General features: G+C 33.0%; 1 protein-coding gene across 1 annotated transcript in view; it reads right to left on the minus strand.

The window, feature by feature from the left end:
- Positions 1–1591: 1591 nt before the first annotated feature.
- The window catches only part of LOC129233803 (glycerol-3-phosphate acyltransferase 3-like), a 119492-nt gene continuing 105311 nt past the window's right edge, over positions 1592–15772 (minus strand). The window contains exons 14-15 of the mRNA XM_054867781.1: positions 10329–10408; positions 1592–1883 (exon numbers count right to left, since the gene is read on the minus strand). Of these exons, the coding sequence (XP_054723756.1) occupies positions 1796–1883; positions 10329–10408 (168 nt within the window). The 3' untranslated portion in view covers positions 1592–1795. The remainder of the gene's footprint in view (positions 1884–10328; positions 10409–15772) is intronic.

The following is a 15772-nucleotide window of genomic DNA, read 5'->3' on the forward strand; positions in this document are numbered from 1 at the left end:
AAAGCACTCTTTGTAAAAATTTGAATGGCTTAAACAGAGCCATACCCCCCCCCTCCCTTGCATTAGTAAAATAAATTTGCTGAAAAGTTTACTTACTGAGATGGCCGGACGGATTTTCTACATAACCGAAACAAATATGCTGAAGTTGCTCTATGGATGTTCCTAAAATGTGATAGCGAAAAACACCCCCCCCCCCCCCATTGAACTTCCTGTCCCCTCAGTAGTGCTTTTTCCCAATAATTAGACTAAAATCATTTTGAAATATCTTCTGTAAAAAAAATTCATTACTGTAGTCTCTATCATGAGCCATCACTCCCCCCCCTTCCCCGATCGGCACTCTTACTTTAGCTATAATTATTAGGAAAAAAAATACTGAGACAGTTAACAAAATGACCACTGGCTGTTCCATACCAAAATTTTTGCGAAGAAAGCTTGCACCCCCCCCCCTCCTGGAAATGGTTTCCCTAGAATTGAGACTGAAATTTCATCATGAGCCCTCCCCCCACTTCCTCTTCCCCCGTCGGCACCCCTGCTTTAGCTATTATTTGAATAAATTATCACAATATTTATTCACAGAATAGAATGCAGAAACTTTAGCAAAAGGAGCCCACCCCCCGAAAGTAATGCTCCTCCCCCTCTGCAATTTTAGCAAACATCCCCAAAACACAATGCTCATAATGAGACAAAATCCTTTAAAAACAACTTCTAACTTTACTTCTATTTTACATCAAATTTTCCAATTCAGACTGCATATTTTAGCAAATGATATTTTATTTCGTTGATCCAGTTTCCTTTTTTATTTCCAGGAACGATGAAATATGTGATGAAGTAAAATACGAAACCATTATTACTAACAAACTAGTAGCTAAAGTTTCAATAAATTAAAAAAAAAATTGCTTGAAAAGCTTAGTGTACTATATTCATTAAAGAGGAGACATGTAATGTTTGTGCAGCTTCGAAAAATAAAACACCTCTGGCACACATAGAACTTGTCCGAAAATCTATCTTTTACGTTGAAATAAGTTTGAACTGAAAAACGGGGCTTTTAAGCAGTGAAATTAGCATGTAATCACCTATTTAAAACGAGTTTATTGAGAAACCTAGCATGTTCCCTGGGTGCAGCACCATCTGCATTTTCTGCAGATCTGACCTCACTTTTCGTCCCTTGATCGGCACACTATTCTTTCTAGGCACTATAGCGTAATTGAAGCAGATTTCTCAACCCTGTAATTAGAGATGCCCTACAACTGATATATAGTACTATACTGCCGTGTGCAGGTCAAGGACAGTAACTGCAAATTTTTTTTTTTTGCATTTTTGTCATCTATTGTACAAGCTCGCTCATTTGGTTTCCGCTAAAAAAAAGCGAAAAAGAATTCCAGCTTTTACTTATTAGTATGGAATACAAAGCACGTTTCTTTCAAATATCTCGAAAACTCATTTCTGCAGATATTGCCATTTACATGCACACGGCTTGAATTGGCAAGCAAAAATAATTTCAAAAAAATAAGTGTAATAAATGAAAATAATCATGTCAATATCAAAACTGCTTCAGTATTCCAATAATCTAAATGACTTGGCAACACTTCCATCACATATATGAACATTTTTATTATACAGCCAATATAAAATATTCTATTATAAACACACATCACAATAAACAAACTGGCACATATAATTTAAAAGGCAATGTATAAAAGAGTTTCACAAAATATCAGTAGATGGCTGTATACAAATGGAAATGCAGGTGGTTTCAATAACGACTAGCTAGTAGTTTAAAACTGTGTTTGGGAATTCACTCTAACTTCAATCTTTTGCTGTATTCTCTTTGTTGGACATGAATCCATTCCTGTTTTACTTTCATTCTTTTTAGCTGTCCATCCCTGCAAGAAAAAAGTTAATATGAAACAATACTATCAATTGCAGTAACTGGAACCTAGTGAGACTTACTACTAGTTTTGCTTTCAAACATTTTAGTAACAAAAACCTAGGATATTTTAATCAATGTGTAGATAACTGATAAAACTGCAGAACATATAAATTACTTGATTAATGAAAATGTCAAAAATTTATTAAGAACAAAACTGCAAAAAGTTCCTTTTATTTTGTATTTCATTTTTTTCTACCGACACACATAGAAGGCGGGCTATAAGTTTGACATGTCTGTGGCACTCTAGCGCCTAAACAGATGGACCGATTTTGAAAAAAAAAAATGTTCAAAAGGAGAGTTGATCGAGAGTGTTCTTAGCTAGGTTGCATCTTTAGATGACATTAACTAATGAAGATATTAATTAAAAACCTCTGAAGGGTTTTTTGCGATTTTTGCAGTGAAAACATAGTTAAAAAATTAAAAATTTAATACCAAAATAAAGAGAATTTTTTTCCGCGTCAGATGGAATGGGTTTGGAACTTCCATGTTTTCGAACTATAACATTTTTTAAAGCAGATTTTAATAAGGGCTAAGCCTTTATTCGCGCGATTGATAAACAAATTCATTGTTGGCCGACAAGGATATAAAACGCAATGGCTTAAAATTTTTATCTTTTGCCAGTTCCTATTTAATGGCAAATAAAATATTTGACAATGATTTTGAATAATACAAGGCTTTTAAAAGGATTTTCAATTTTCCCTCTTGATTCTACAGTTGCGACTCAGTCAGGAGGGTTTTTAAATTTTTTAATTTTATTGTTGCTTGTTGAAGATAACATTGTTTAACAAAAATTGACCCTTTATTTCCTAGAAAATTGTAAAGCTAATATTTTGGTCTGATACACTCATGACTATTTCAAAAAAATGTTTTTTTTTTTCTTTTTTTTCCCGAATAGAGAAAATGCATTTTAGACCATTACACTGTCAGTTCTATGAATTATACACTAAAAATTTTAATTTACCTGCAGTGTATTGGTATATATATTTTACACAGCTTTTAAAAGTCTTAGCCAAAGACTTGACTTTAATTTTAAAGGTGAATTAAACTTTTTTGGAAAATTTCAATCAGACAACAAAGCAACAATGTAAAAAAAAAAATATGTAATGCAAGTGCTGACAATTTTAAATATGCAGAATACAAAACATTGAGGATCAAGAGAAAAAATCTTTTTCCCCTTGTAGAAATTGTATAGAACTTTCGGTTCGCCAATTACTAGGGATTGTAATACCGGACAAAAAATTCAATACCGGTGTTCTGTATTCAGGGCTCACAACACATTTTATCTTCAGAAAAGGGGTAAAAGAGGACCATTTTCAATCAAAAAGGGGACTAAAGAGGACCAGTTAGGATCAAAAAGAGGACCTTGGGAGGACCACTCATAGTTAAACCCAGGGAAGCACCAAAAGGCAAATTAGTAGCCAGCTGCTAAATTCGCGAAGATAATTCGTTAGTTAACTATAATAATGATACAATTCTTTTATCACCTGTGAAACTGACATTTTGATCCATTAAATATTATTATCACAAATATTTGGATGGGGGGGGGGGTGCATTTAGTTCAGCACTTAAGGCAGCCTCTTTAGAACTAAATAGGCATAATGATACATTTTGACTTGAACTAGGGATGCTGGTAGACTCACTGAAGGATAGATGAAGTTGCGCTTCATCTTTATTTAGTTTAAAATAATTTTTATGTTTTTCTGTCTTCTAATGCTTCTTAATAGCGTTATCATACACAAAGCAAAAAAACATTATTCTCTTGTTGTTTCCCCCAGTCTCTAATTTTGTTAACATCTTCATCAGTTTCATCTAACTATTTGCTGAGAAATTTGCACTTCCTCATGACTTACACTGAAACCTAAAAAATATTGTTTTGATTTTCAACAAAGCTACACCTGAGTTTATAGTAAAATTATTTTATATTTGAATTTTAAATTAAATCTCTTATCACAGGGTTCATACCCTTTAAGGAGAAAAAAAAATTTAAGCACTTCTCAAGAGTAAAAACATATTTTTCAAGGTACTACCCTAAATTTGTACTATAAATATTACATGCAGATTTCATTTAATGCTAACAAATAAATAACATAAAGTAATATAAAAAGTATAGGAAAACAAACTGCTTTTTCTACAAGCGACATTTTGATGAAAGATTTAATGTATTGAAAGTTTTCCTAAAAATGTCTGAAATGCTTAATCACAAAGAGAAGCAGATCACATGAGGCTTAGTTTTGCAATTTTCATATTCAAAGTATATTTTCCAGAATCATAAAACTTGAGATTAAAAAAAAAAAAAAAAAACTCCATGATTGCAAGGCCATGAGTGCTTTGAACTTTTATGGGGGGGGGGGACTAATTCCCCTCTTTAGCAGGCATCATGACAGTGAAATGATGTACATAAATTTAACTTTATAAAATTTCATAATTCAACTTTGTTTGAAATACTAACACAAAGTTAAAATGTTATGCACTCAATTGTTTACATTTAATATCCCTTCCCCCTATACAAAAACAGAAATAACAGAAAATAAGCTAATAATAATTAAAATTAAGATTGCAAAACTAGAAATTTGAATTTAAAAAAAACTTATTAATTTTTTAGTTATTTAAATAAAAATTAAAACGAGTTAATCTAAGGTAGCATGTCGAAACAACTTCAAATTACCAGTAATATAAAAATATTTATTAGATGCAAAACGATTGAAAGCTCAGATAAGAAAATTTTCACGAACCAAGTTCAATTTTGGCATATTTTCATGATGCAAAAAGATTGAAATTTCAAACACTAAAACTCATTTTCCGCGAAGTCCGAGTAAGTTCAATGTTGCCATGGTTTCCAAAATAATTACTTCGTTAATTATAGAAATTAAACGAAAAATAAGCTATTCTAAAGTAGTATACGTCAAAATAACTTCCTATTGTCATAAATATCAAAATATTTACAAGATGCAAAAGGATTGAAATTTCAAACGCGAGAAGCAGTTTTCCGTGAAGTCCGAGTAAGTTTAATGTTGTCATGGTTTCCAAACTAATTCCTTCGTTAATTATAGAAATAAAACGAAAAAAAAGCTAATCTAAAGTAGTATATGTAAAAATAACTTCCTACTGTCAAAAACATTAAAATATTTACAAGTTGCAAAAGGATTGAAATTTCAAACGCGAGAAGCAATTTTCCGCGAAGTCCGAGTAAGTTCAATGTTTTCATAGTTTTCACACTAACTCCTTTGTTAATTATTGAAATTAAATGAAAAATAAGCTAATCTAAGGTAGCTCATGTCAAAATAACTTCCGATTGTAAAAAACATCAAAACATTTACAAGATGCAAAAGGATTGAAACCTCAACAGTTTTTCGCGATACTGCATATCGAACCCATGTTCAGGAAATTGCACTGATGAAATATTTTATTTAGATTGCTTGTAATGATTTTTGAAAGAATTCAAGCAATAAAGAAACTTTTCATACTTTTTCAAGGCTTTCAAGCACTTGGAAAATAAACTTTTTTTTTCAGGAACTTTTCAAGGTTTTTCAAGGGAGTAAAATTTACGAACACATGCGCCTGTAAAAAAAATGGCGCATGCGCCACGAGATATTCCCGAAATCATTTGCAAAAGGGGTGGTTCATTGCAGAGTTACTATTACAATCAACGCGCGACAACTCTAAGTCCCAAGGGACCGGCTAAAACGTTCTCCAGAGCTTGGGATCCAATGAAAACTTTGAGATAAAGGAATATTCGAGTTATCGAGATCTAAGATCGGAAAGTTCATTTGTTACTGCAAATGCGAGGCTGAAATTCCGAGAAATATCGGTAGCACCCTGCTCTGCGATTCGACGTCATAACTCCTCCCCCAAACCTTTTTCATGGATTTCCATGGTGCAGCGGTTGAGTAGTAATGACATCAATCTGAAGCGAAATAGTACGGGAAAGTCAGGTTAAGGTGCCGCGGTCGCGTGTTTGGGTGTACAGTATCTTTTAACGTAATGAAAAACTTTTAAAATCTGATTTTTAAGTAAAAACAATATAAAAGCGGACTGATCGGACCAAAATGTTAAAAAGCGGTCTAAAGCGGACTTAATACTAAAAAACGGACTTTGGTGGGAAAAGCGGACCATTTGGGAGCCCTGGTACTTTTAAAACGTGATACCGGAATACCAGTATTTAAAAATTTCTCAAAAATTGATTGAAAACATATTGTTTCGTTGCCACATTTCATAATTTTGTACAAAAATTGTACTATTATTATGAAAACATATTGTGAACAAATATAAAATGAAGGAGCAAATGTCATAAAAAATCAATACTAGTAAAAAACATAATGCATCTATTGAATTGTCTCTAAGCCTGCAACTCATTTTACTGCTCAACTGTTCTACAGTTGAAATTACTCACTCTGAATTCACGCAGGTCCATGGTATCTTAACAATGAGTGATACACTTCTAATTTAATTGTCTAAAAGTATTTTATCTTCAAAAAAATTCGGTCTGTTGCATGTCATTTTTGGATAAAACCTTTGTGTCTTTCGTACTATGTGTATTTCTGTTATTTTTTTAATTTAAAGCTAGTTGAAATTTCTTTCTTGAGAGACGATACATATCCAATATTAACATCATTTTGCCTTGAACAGGAGAGGTTTGTGTTTACTTTTTATTAGCTCTTTGGTTTGAAATTTACGATAAACTGGACTAAATTTGATCTTGTTGGTTTCTCTTATTCGTATTAACTTTCTTTTCAAAATTATTTGTCATTATAATTATGTAAATATCTGAAAATATCTTTGAACTCATAGACCATATTTATGCTTTTCCTTTTTGCAAATTTTCAGGCAATATATAATTTCTAAATATTATCTTGCCAAATATGAAGCCAAATAGCGAGAGGGCACAACAAACCAATACTGGTGCCAACAAATTGCCATTTGTAATGCTAACAAGAAACAGTTTATGTCAAAATTTAGTACAGTTGAGACAAATATTTAAGGAAAAAAAATCATGAAGCATTCCTGCAATTAATGGTTTGAATAAATTGTTCATCGGACCAAGGGGGGGGGGATTCAAAATTACTCGAAATTAACTTTCACAAAAGGGAAAATGAGCGATCAGGAGAATGGAAAAAATAAACACATGATGCACAAAATACTTTTTTTTTGTGATATCCAATTAGTTCATGCTTTTAAAACTAAATTTTTGCATCAATAGATTGATTTTTGCTCTGAAAATAAATGTACCTTTAAAATATAAGTAAATATTAAATAAGTTAAATTGAAAATTCTTGAATTAAAACTTAATTTTTTTCAGCTAATACCAAAAATGCCGGTATTTTCCTCAGCTAATACCAGGATTTTGAAATTGCAAAATTGCCCAAAATACTGGTATTGCAATCCCTATTCAATACTTTTACCAAATTGGTTTCTTTCGCCAAATTTACAATTTTATCGCATTTGATGCGGTGACGGACCTTGCACGGATCTTAGCACGGACCTTGATTGCTTTCCAGAAGAATAGAAATCACTTTGTTTTTGTCACACACTTCAATAATGTAAATCTGGGCTGTCCAACTGCAAAGAGCCCATGGGCCAGAATTCTTGTCACTGATCACAAACAACACTGTCACTGATCGAACAAAATACATTTTGTTCTGAAACTTTAGTTATATGAGAATGTGACAAAATTCTGTTTATGCCCTTTTTAACAACCAATGTTTGGTGCAGGAATGAATGGAAGCAGTTTTACAAACAAAAGATAAATAAATATCACATTGAAGTACAGTATTTTGAATGTTTTAGGTGAAAATTAAAAAAAAAAAGTGTACTGTCTTTTCCTGGGAAAACATATTGAATCCTACCTAGACTCCAGCGTAGAGGAGGAAGGTTCTCATTTTTGACTAACACTAAGTCACCAGGTTGAAAGTCACGTTGTAATTTACACCACTTAGGTCTCTGTAGCAATCTACACAAGTATTCATTACTCCAACGTCTCCAAAAATGTTGAAGTATCTTTTGCATGTTTCTCCAACGGTCAATATGGCTAATTTTCTCTGTAGTCAAGTCCTTTTCTGGAATGGCACTCATAGATGTCCGGGAGTCAAAGTGTCGAACTCATTCGGATCTGGTGAAGCTGGTGTTAAAGGGGGTGAATTTAAACATGCCTCGATATAACATGCCTTCATAATATGCATTAAGAATTCTTCAAACGTTGGTACAACGTTTCCAAGGCATCTCTTTAGGTAATACTTGACAGATTTTATTCCTGCTTCCCACAGGCCTCCAAAGTGAGGCGCAACGCGAGGGTTGAAGATCCATTTGATGCTTTCAGATGACAGATAGCCATGAAGATGATCATTTTGTAACATATCAAACGCCTTTCTCAACTCTTTACTGGCACCCTTGAAATTCGTGCCACAATCACTGTGGATTTCTATGGGCTTGCCTCGACGTGCTATGAACCTCTTCAAAGTCGCCATGAAGGTTTTTGTTGCAAGGTCTCCTATTATTTCTAAATGTACTGCTCTCGTAGAGAAGCAAACAATTAGATACACGTAACAATTTGTAATTTTCACTCCTCTTTGATTGATTTTTGATATTGAATGGTCCGGCAAAATCTACTCCTTCCCGAGAAAATGCTCTGCTTGCAGTAACTCTTGAAACTAGAAGATCAGCCATCATCTGATTCGCAGTTTGAGCATGAATTCTGAAGCAAATAACACATTGATGAGTGCACCTTCTAATAGCATCTCTAGCACTAAGAATCCAAAAAATTTTCCATATAACCGAAGTCATTTGGTACGCCTGTATATTTACAAATAATGGATGAGGAATTTCTCGCCAATTTGCTTTGTTCATTTGCTCGCCAATGTTACAGTTCCATGTTATGATAATTTCCTAATTTACTCTTCTACGTTGTGATAATTTGCTGCGTAAAATTTTCTTAAAATTGAAATAGAAAAACAACAAAATCGAATTTTCGAAAAATCGCTTTGAGGTGCACACCCTTATGCTACAAACTAACTTTGCCAAATTTCCTGAAAATCAGTCAAACAGTCTATGCACTGGGCGTGTCACAGAGATCCAGACAGTCTTTTGGCTTTATTATTAGTAAAGATGAGAAATCCAGCTCAATATCGAGGGGGAGGGGAGTGGTAGACCTGTCATGGGCAATCAAGGGGCAAGGTAATTGCTGCCCCCATATATTTTGCTGTTTTTTCTTAGAAAATACATCAAGTATATACCCTTTTTTCTCCCTGGCATACAGTTTCAGAAACTCTCCTTTCACCTTTTGATATATTGAAGTTCTAAAAATGCAATTTTTGACTATTGTCAATGATGGATGCAAAGAAAGAGGGGAGGCTCCTTAGAGCAGGAATTAGTAAATGGAGGGAGTAAATCTAATCAATGACTTAGCAAAAGCTGAGGCAAAGGCATTGTCACGTGACTCAACAACGACGAATGGTTGATACGTTTTGCATGAAATTAGCGAAGGAAACCAGATTTCTTCCAATGCTTTGCTTCAAAATTGATAACGTGACTTGGGGTCTTTGTTTCACGAAATAAAATCTTGAAATTTCAAAATTGAAATTTTAGACACTTTTTTTGTGATTAGGAAAGAAGATGTGCTGTAGTCTGCCCTCGCAATTTTTTTGGAGCCTGAGTTTACAAAAGCAAGATTGTAGGACAACTTTGGTAACGTTAGGGGAAAAAATGAGATTTAAAGAATCTCCTCTAGCATTTTGTCAAAATTGAAACTAAAAATGCAATACATTTAGATAACTTTTAACATGACATGGGGGACGAGGTTTAAAGACTACTGTCTGATCTCGAAAGCCGCGACTAGCACCGTTGAACGGTTCTATTTTAATAAGGGGTGACAGCTTGCTGAAGAGAATGCACCATGGTAGCATTTCTGCTAAAAAAAAAAAAAAAAAAAAGCCGCAACTCGAACCAACATCTCTAATAAACAAATCCAACGGAAAACAAAAAAAAAAAAAATCCCCCTCACATTCGTTATCTTTCTTATCAATATCTCCCCTATTTTGATAAAATCAGAAGCGACCTGACGCATGCGCAAATTTGAGGAAGGTTGCAGTTTAAAATGTCAAACAGTATCTTGGAAATGTTATGGAATTTAAGCAATTGTAGTTGCTTTCTTTTGTCAGAGGGGAGGTGGGGGGGGGGGACTCCCCAATGTTGTCCCTTGTGGATCTTCCAATATGGTGTAATATGCTTTATTCCAAAAGCACATTAATAAAGCTGAGTTTAAATTTTGAAAAAAAAAAAAAAAATTTGGGTACAAAATGGCAATTTTAACAAACACAGCTTATAGTTTGTGTCTCTGCTTTATTTGTAAATAAGGCATAAAATGTACAATAAAAGTAGCATTAAAAAAATAAAAATATTTACTTACCACATCAGATCTACTAGTCCTCCTTTCTTGGCAATCTCTGCTTTTACACGATTTGCAAATTCAACAGCACTTTCATCACTCTGAAAAATTAAGAAAGTCTTCAGCACAATTAACAAACTTTTAAAAAGTTGACTATTACAGGGGTAGAAGTGATCGACTTGTCACATATAGGACATTTTCCGCAAAAAATATAGGACACATTATATGAATAATTTTGCTATGAAAAAAGAAATAATACCGATCATATATTATTTATTTATTCTTATCAATGATTTTGTTTAAAAAAAACCTCAAATAAAATTATTCCTTACATCTGAAATGACTTTTCTGTAGTTGAAAGAATAATTTTTGAAAAAAACAGTGTACATATTAGACGAAATAATTAAACAAAATTTGAACAAAGAAATTTTTTTATATTTTCTTCCTCACTCATGACCCAAGTACTAATTCCACTGTTCTTTGATTTTATATCTAAGTTGAACCTTTTAACACTTGTATTAAGAACAAACAGAGCTTGAGAAGGATCCTCTTGACGTTTTTCAGAGTCTTCTTTATGCTTGAATCTTTTAGCACACGGCCTCAATTGCGAAAATCCACTATTGCTTATGGGCACTGAACAGTTGCAAAACGGCAAAAAGCGGTAAAATCATCTTTTCCTTTAGTGCACCATGCACCAAAATTTGTAGAATTAATGTTCTCCTGGTTCAACAACAACAAACAAGAAGTTCTGTCTAGAACTAGACGACCCTACTTTCCCGTATACCCATACTACTTTCTAGTACCTGATCAATATTCTCAAAAATAGCTAAAATCACAAATGTTTTCACACATATTTTTAAAATACCTTGATCTGATTTCTAGGAATAAAATATTCCTCACTCATCTAAAAAAATTAGATGCGTAAAAAAAAAAAAAAAAAAAAAAAAAAAAAAAAAAAAACGAACAAACAAATAAAATAAAAGCAATTTTTAAACAAAGCAGCCAGTACACTTTTTTCCATTAAAAAAATCTTTAACAGCTTTCAAAACGAAAAAATAATAATTAAAATTAATAAGCTCATTAAAATAAATACATCCTATCAAAAAAAAAAAAATGTTTCTTTTTCCCCTGTTGCCCAAAACAATTTTTTAAATGAATTAATGCACTTACCAAAATAAATAAAAACAATAAAATGTCAACTTAAAGAAATAATTTTCATTGTCAAAAGAAAAAAAAAATCGTCTGCGCATATCTTTATGTAGAAACATAAATTCGCAACTCCAATGAACTATAGGGGGCACTCCAGTCACTGTCTAATGGCGGAGGAAAAAACTAAAACAAACGCATGTGGTAATGAAGAAAATGCTAAAAGTGTTGTGATTTTTGTTCGTATGTATGATTTTTTCGCTTTATTCTTTTTAAATTAATTTTCAAAGTCTTGTGGATATTCTGGCCCACGTAGAAAGAAATGAGAATTCAAGAAGCATTACTAAACGTCAAAGATTAATGCAAACTACGTAGTTCGTAGTTCTAAGCAGCTATTTTCACGATGTTGAATTCGATATTTATCAATTCTTGATAAAACTAAATAATAATTGTGGCCTGACAAGAATCCTTATATATTATTTCTGTAGCCTGTTTTTGGTTTCTACGCCAAATTTCCCTCAATTCTTGATCGATTTCTTTGATTTACGGCTAATTTTATAGCTTATGGTGCTGGCTACTGACGAAAAATAGACCCAAGGTCTAAAAATTGTTTTTTTAGCCGAAAAACCTGTTTTAAAGAACCAGAATAGGGTTTTCGGTCAAACTTATAACTTTAATTTGCGCTATGACCGACAGAGCTGAGTAGCTTGATCGGCAGAGCGTTCTCTTCGTAACCAGGAGATTACGTGTTCGGGCCCACGTCCGGACAATCTGCAACAAAAAAATCAGAGAAATAGTGCGCATTACATGAACACTGAATTAAATGAATAACAACTATGAGGGAATAGAATAAATGAGAAGGAAATGCTCCTTGCTGATACGAAACCATTAAGTGGTTTTGTGCTAAATTACTTCGAAATTGCACGTGTTTTTTTTTTTTTTTTTGAAGCTTTGGCTCTGGAAAGAAAATTAAAGCATAATGTAAGCGAAAATATAAGTAACAGGTTAAAGATTTCAGACTACAATAGAATTGTTGTTTGTTCAGAAAAAAAATAATAAATCGTATATTGAAATATATATTCTTTTAATGAGTTTTTGACTCTTTCTACAAATAAAAAAAATACCACCTCAATTTGAAGGGTAAAATATATATTTTTTCTTCTTTTTGCTAAAAAACAAATAGCTTATCACATTTTTACTACATTCGAAAAGCTTCGCTTAAAAAAGAGCATAGTTCAATTTATTTTGTATTTTAACCGTGCTGTTAAATGATGAACACGTGCTGCCATCTAAGTTATAACGGTTTAAGCAGCCTGCGATAACAAATTGTAAAAATTTTCAAAAATAAAAGCATTTTTCTTCAATATCTTATCTTATATATTAATCCCCTCTCATTTTAAAACTTATCAGGCTGGCCAATGACGAAAAAAAAAGACTTACGGTCGAAAATTCAAGTTTTCGAAATCACCTCTTGCCGTTTCAAAACCTTGATGCTGCCTGTAGTTCTTATGCATTTTTTAAAGCAAAGTTCTAATGCAGTTTTCCATTTTTTACGTCGCTTTCGGCAAAAAAAAAAAAAAAAAAAAAGCCACCTGTGTGTGTGTTCATATTTTAATAAAGCTTAACAGCACTGGACTTAGTTTTTCGGTTTAATTGATAGGTTTTTTTCGGTAGAGCGTTCGGCTATAAACTATATCTGAACTTCGGGCAAGCTTGGGCTGTCCGACATAATATCAAATTTATATTAGTATTACGCATTACATGTGCTCATAACATACACACCTAATAAAATAAATGCAGTGGGAATGCTACTTGGTGTTTCGACTCCTTTATGCAGGCTACAGTTATCATTCGGATAAGTTGATTGTTAATCGAACTGTGTTCTTTGACTACATCCAGACCACTCAACATAATGTAAGCATAAAAAAGTATTAGATTTACCTAAAGAAATCCTTTTTGTGCAGAAAAACATTTTTATTGTAAGCTAAAATGTAGATGTTTCTAATAGCAGTGTTCGACCTTTTGTACAAATGAAAAAATACTACGCCCGATTAAAACTACGAGTTTCACTCAGTAAACCTTTAATTTTTTATTCGCGCGAATACGATATAAAGCATTAAAAGTATTATCAACTTCATTAGCAAGAAATCATTTTCTACTCCTCTGCTTTCTGCTGAAAAAAAATACATTTTGTCTACGTTCGAAAAATTACACTTAAGAACGGACTCAGTTCAACTGGTTTTGGTTTTGAATTTTAAGTGTTCGATTAAAAGAGAAACATGTGCGGGCATTTAAGCCGTAACGTTAAAGCAACCTTCTATGTGAAATAGTTGAATATTCAAAGATAAAAACACTTATTTTCAATCAAATTTATTACTTCTCTAGAATGTTTGTTTCAATCGCTACGTGAGATCTTCGTCATTCTTTAATCAAATTCCATGCTTTGCGAATAATTTTAAATCGTATCATGCTGGTTAATGACAAAACACAGATGCATGATCTTATTGTTATTATTATTTTTTTTTTGGCAAAAAAGCTTTTTTGCTGCTTTTTACTACGCATTCCTTCAATGAATCGCTTTCGAAAAGGAAGGCGCAATTGCTAGGTTTGTTGGGGTGTCGGGCTGTTAGTCAGAATGGCGCCAATTCGAATACGTGCCAATAAATATCTCTTTAATGTTTCTTTTTTTCCCGTCAGATGCTGACATGTGCAGGACTGTATTTGCCACAACCTGTTTTTTCACATGCACAATTATTGCTTTTTCACGAGTCACCACTCAGCCACACTTTTAATGACATTTATGTTTGCATTGAAAATATGTACGATTAAAAGGGGAACTATGATCAAATTATCACAACGTTGTATTTAACGAGGTTTTGTTACTGATGTCTTTAAATTACATGCCTTCTCTTCTGCGCTTACTTTTTTTTCGGTTCTTCTTCATAATGTTCTTCCTTTCAAATTCTTAAAGAGCGAAATGCCTTATGAAACGATTTGAAGCACAGTGCGGAGTTCCGCACGGGTCGACTAGTAACAATTAATGCTAGAAAATTCAATATGACATAACAAATTATTATCGAAAGAAGATGATACTTTTTTGCCTTGCTTGGCTAGCGCTTATTATTTTGCATTTGTAGCCGAGTTATTTCTCTCGAATTCCCGAATCGGTTAATTTAAAATTTTTCTGTTTCGATTTCTCTAATTTCTGAGTTACGATTTAATTATGTCATGTTATGCAAATCATCAACAAAATTCTCACGGAAATATGGTAGTAGTTTTCTTTTCAGTTGAATGACCATTATTTCTTTTAACTTATCGAATTCTGTAATCTTACTACCATTTTATTCCACTCATGATAAAAATTAAAAATGGTTTAACTAAAAACGTGAAATCTCGCCAAGGCTACTTTGCTCGCACAATACTAAAACTATAACCCTAAACAAATTTGGCGAAACCTTTCAGCTGAGAATAAAAGGAATAAAGTAAATTCTTTCTCGGTTAAACATTTTTCATTTTGTTCTACGATAATATATTCAAGAAAATATTTTGCATACTGTCCATTCCAACTAAATGCTACTGTAAAATATGGTTAGTTTAATTAATTTAAGATTTAAAAAAACACCATATTCTTACAAATTCATACAAAACAATAAAATTTTTTACCTTGTATAACGTTATCCAAGTTTGTTAATCCAGAGTTTTCGCTTTCACCATTTCTCAACAACTTATATTTTCGAAGGAAATAAGGAAAACTAACATTATTTTGAGTAGCTCGAGAATACTACTAAGGGACGAATTAATTTCTGTAGCTGAAAGCAAACTAAGACACATCGATTGCGTTAATAAATACTCAGAACAAACTGCCTGTGCTTACGTCAACAGACACACGTGGAACGCAACGTGGCAATGTTTTAGTTTCTTTGGCAGTTTTGTAAATCACCGCAAGGTAGCGTATTCGAGCGCTGGAGTTGCGAATGACTTGGGGTTTATTCGGCGAAAACGGAATACCTAAATTAAAACTTTAGCGTAAAAATAAAAACAAGTCAGATCAACAATAATTATTTCACAGTCAAAACCATAACTGCGGAGTTGGAGTCAATCTCATTTTGGGGTAAAGGAGTCGAATATTTAAGAATCGGAGTCAGTCATTTGTCCTCCGTGTATAAATTTTTGTCAAAGCTACGAAGTCAGAGTCAAAGTCGGGGAGTCAGAGTCCGATTAATCGTCAGGCACAGGATTCGGAGTCAAGTGCCCCTAAATTCTCAGAGTCGAAGTCTGGAGTTTGGCGTCAAGAGCTATTTCCAACAAAATTTGTTTGA

Source organism: Uloborus diversus, chromosome 1, assembly GCF_026930045.1.
Source record: "Uloborus diversus isolate 005 chromosome 1, Udiv.v.3.1, whole genome shotgun sequence".
NCBI classification, from domain to species: domain Eukaryota; kingdom Metazoa; phylum Arthropoda; class Arachnida; order Araneae; family Uloboridae; genus Uloborus; species Uloborus diversus.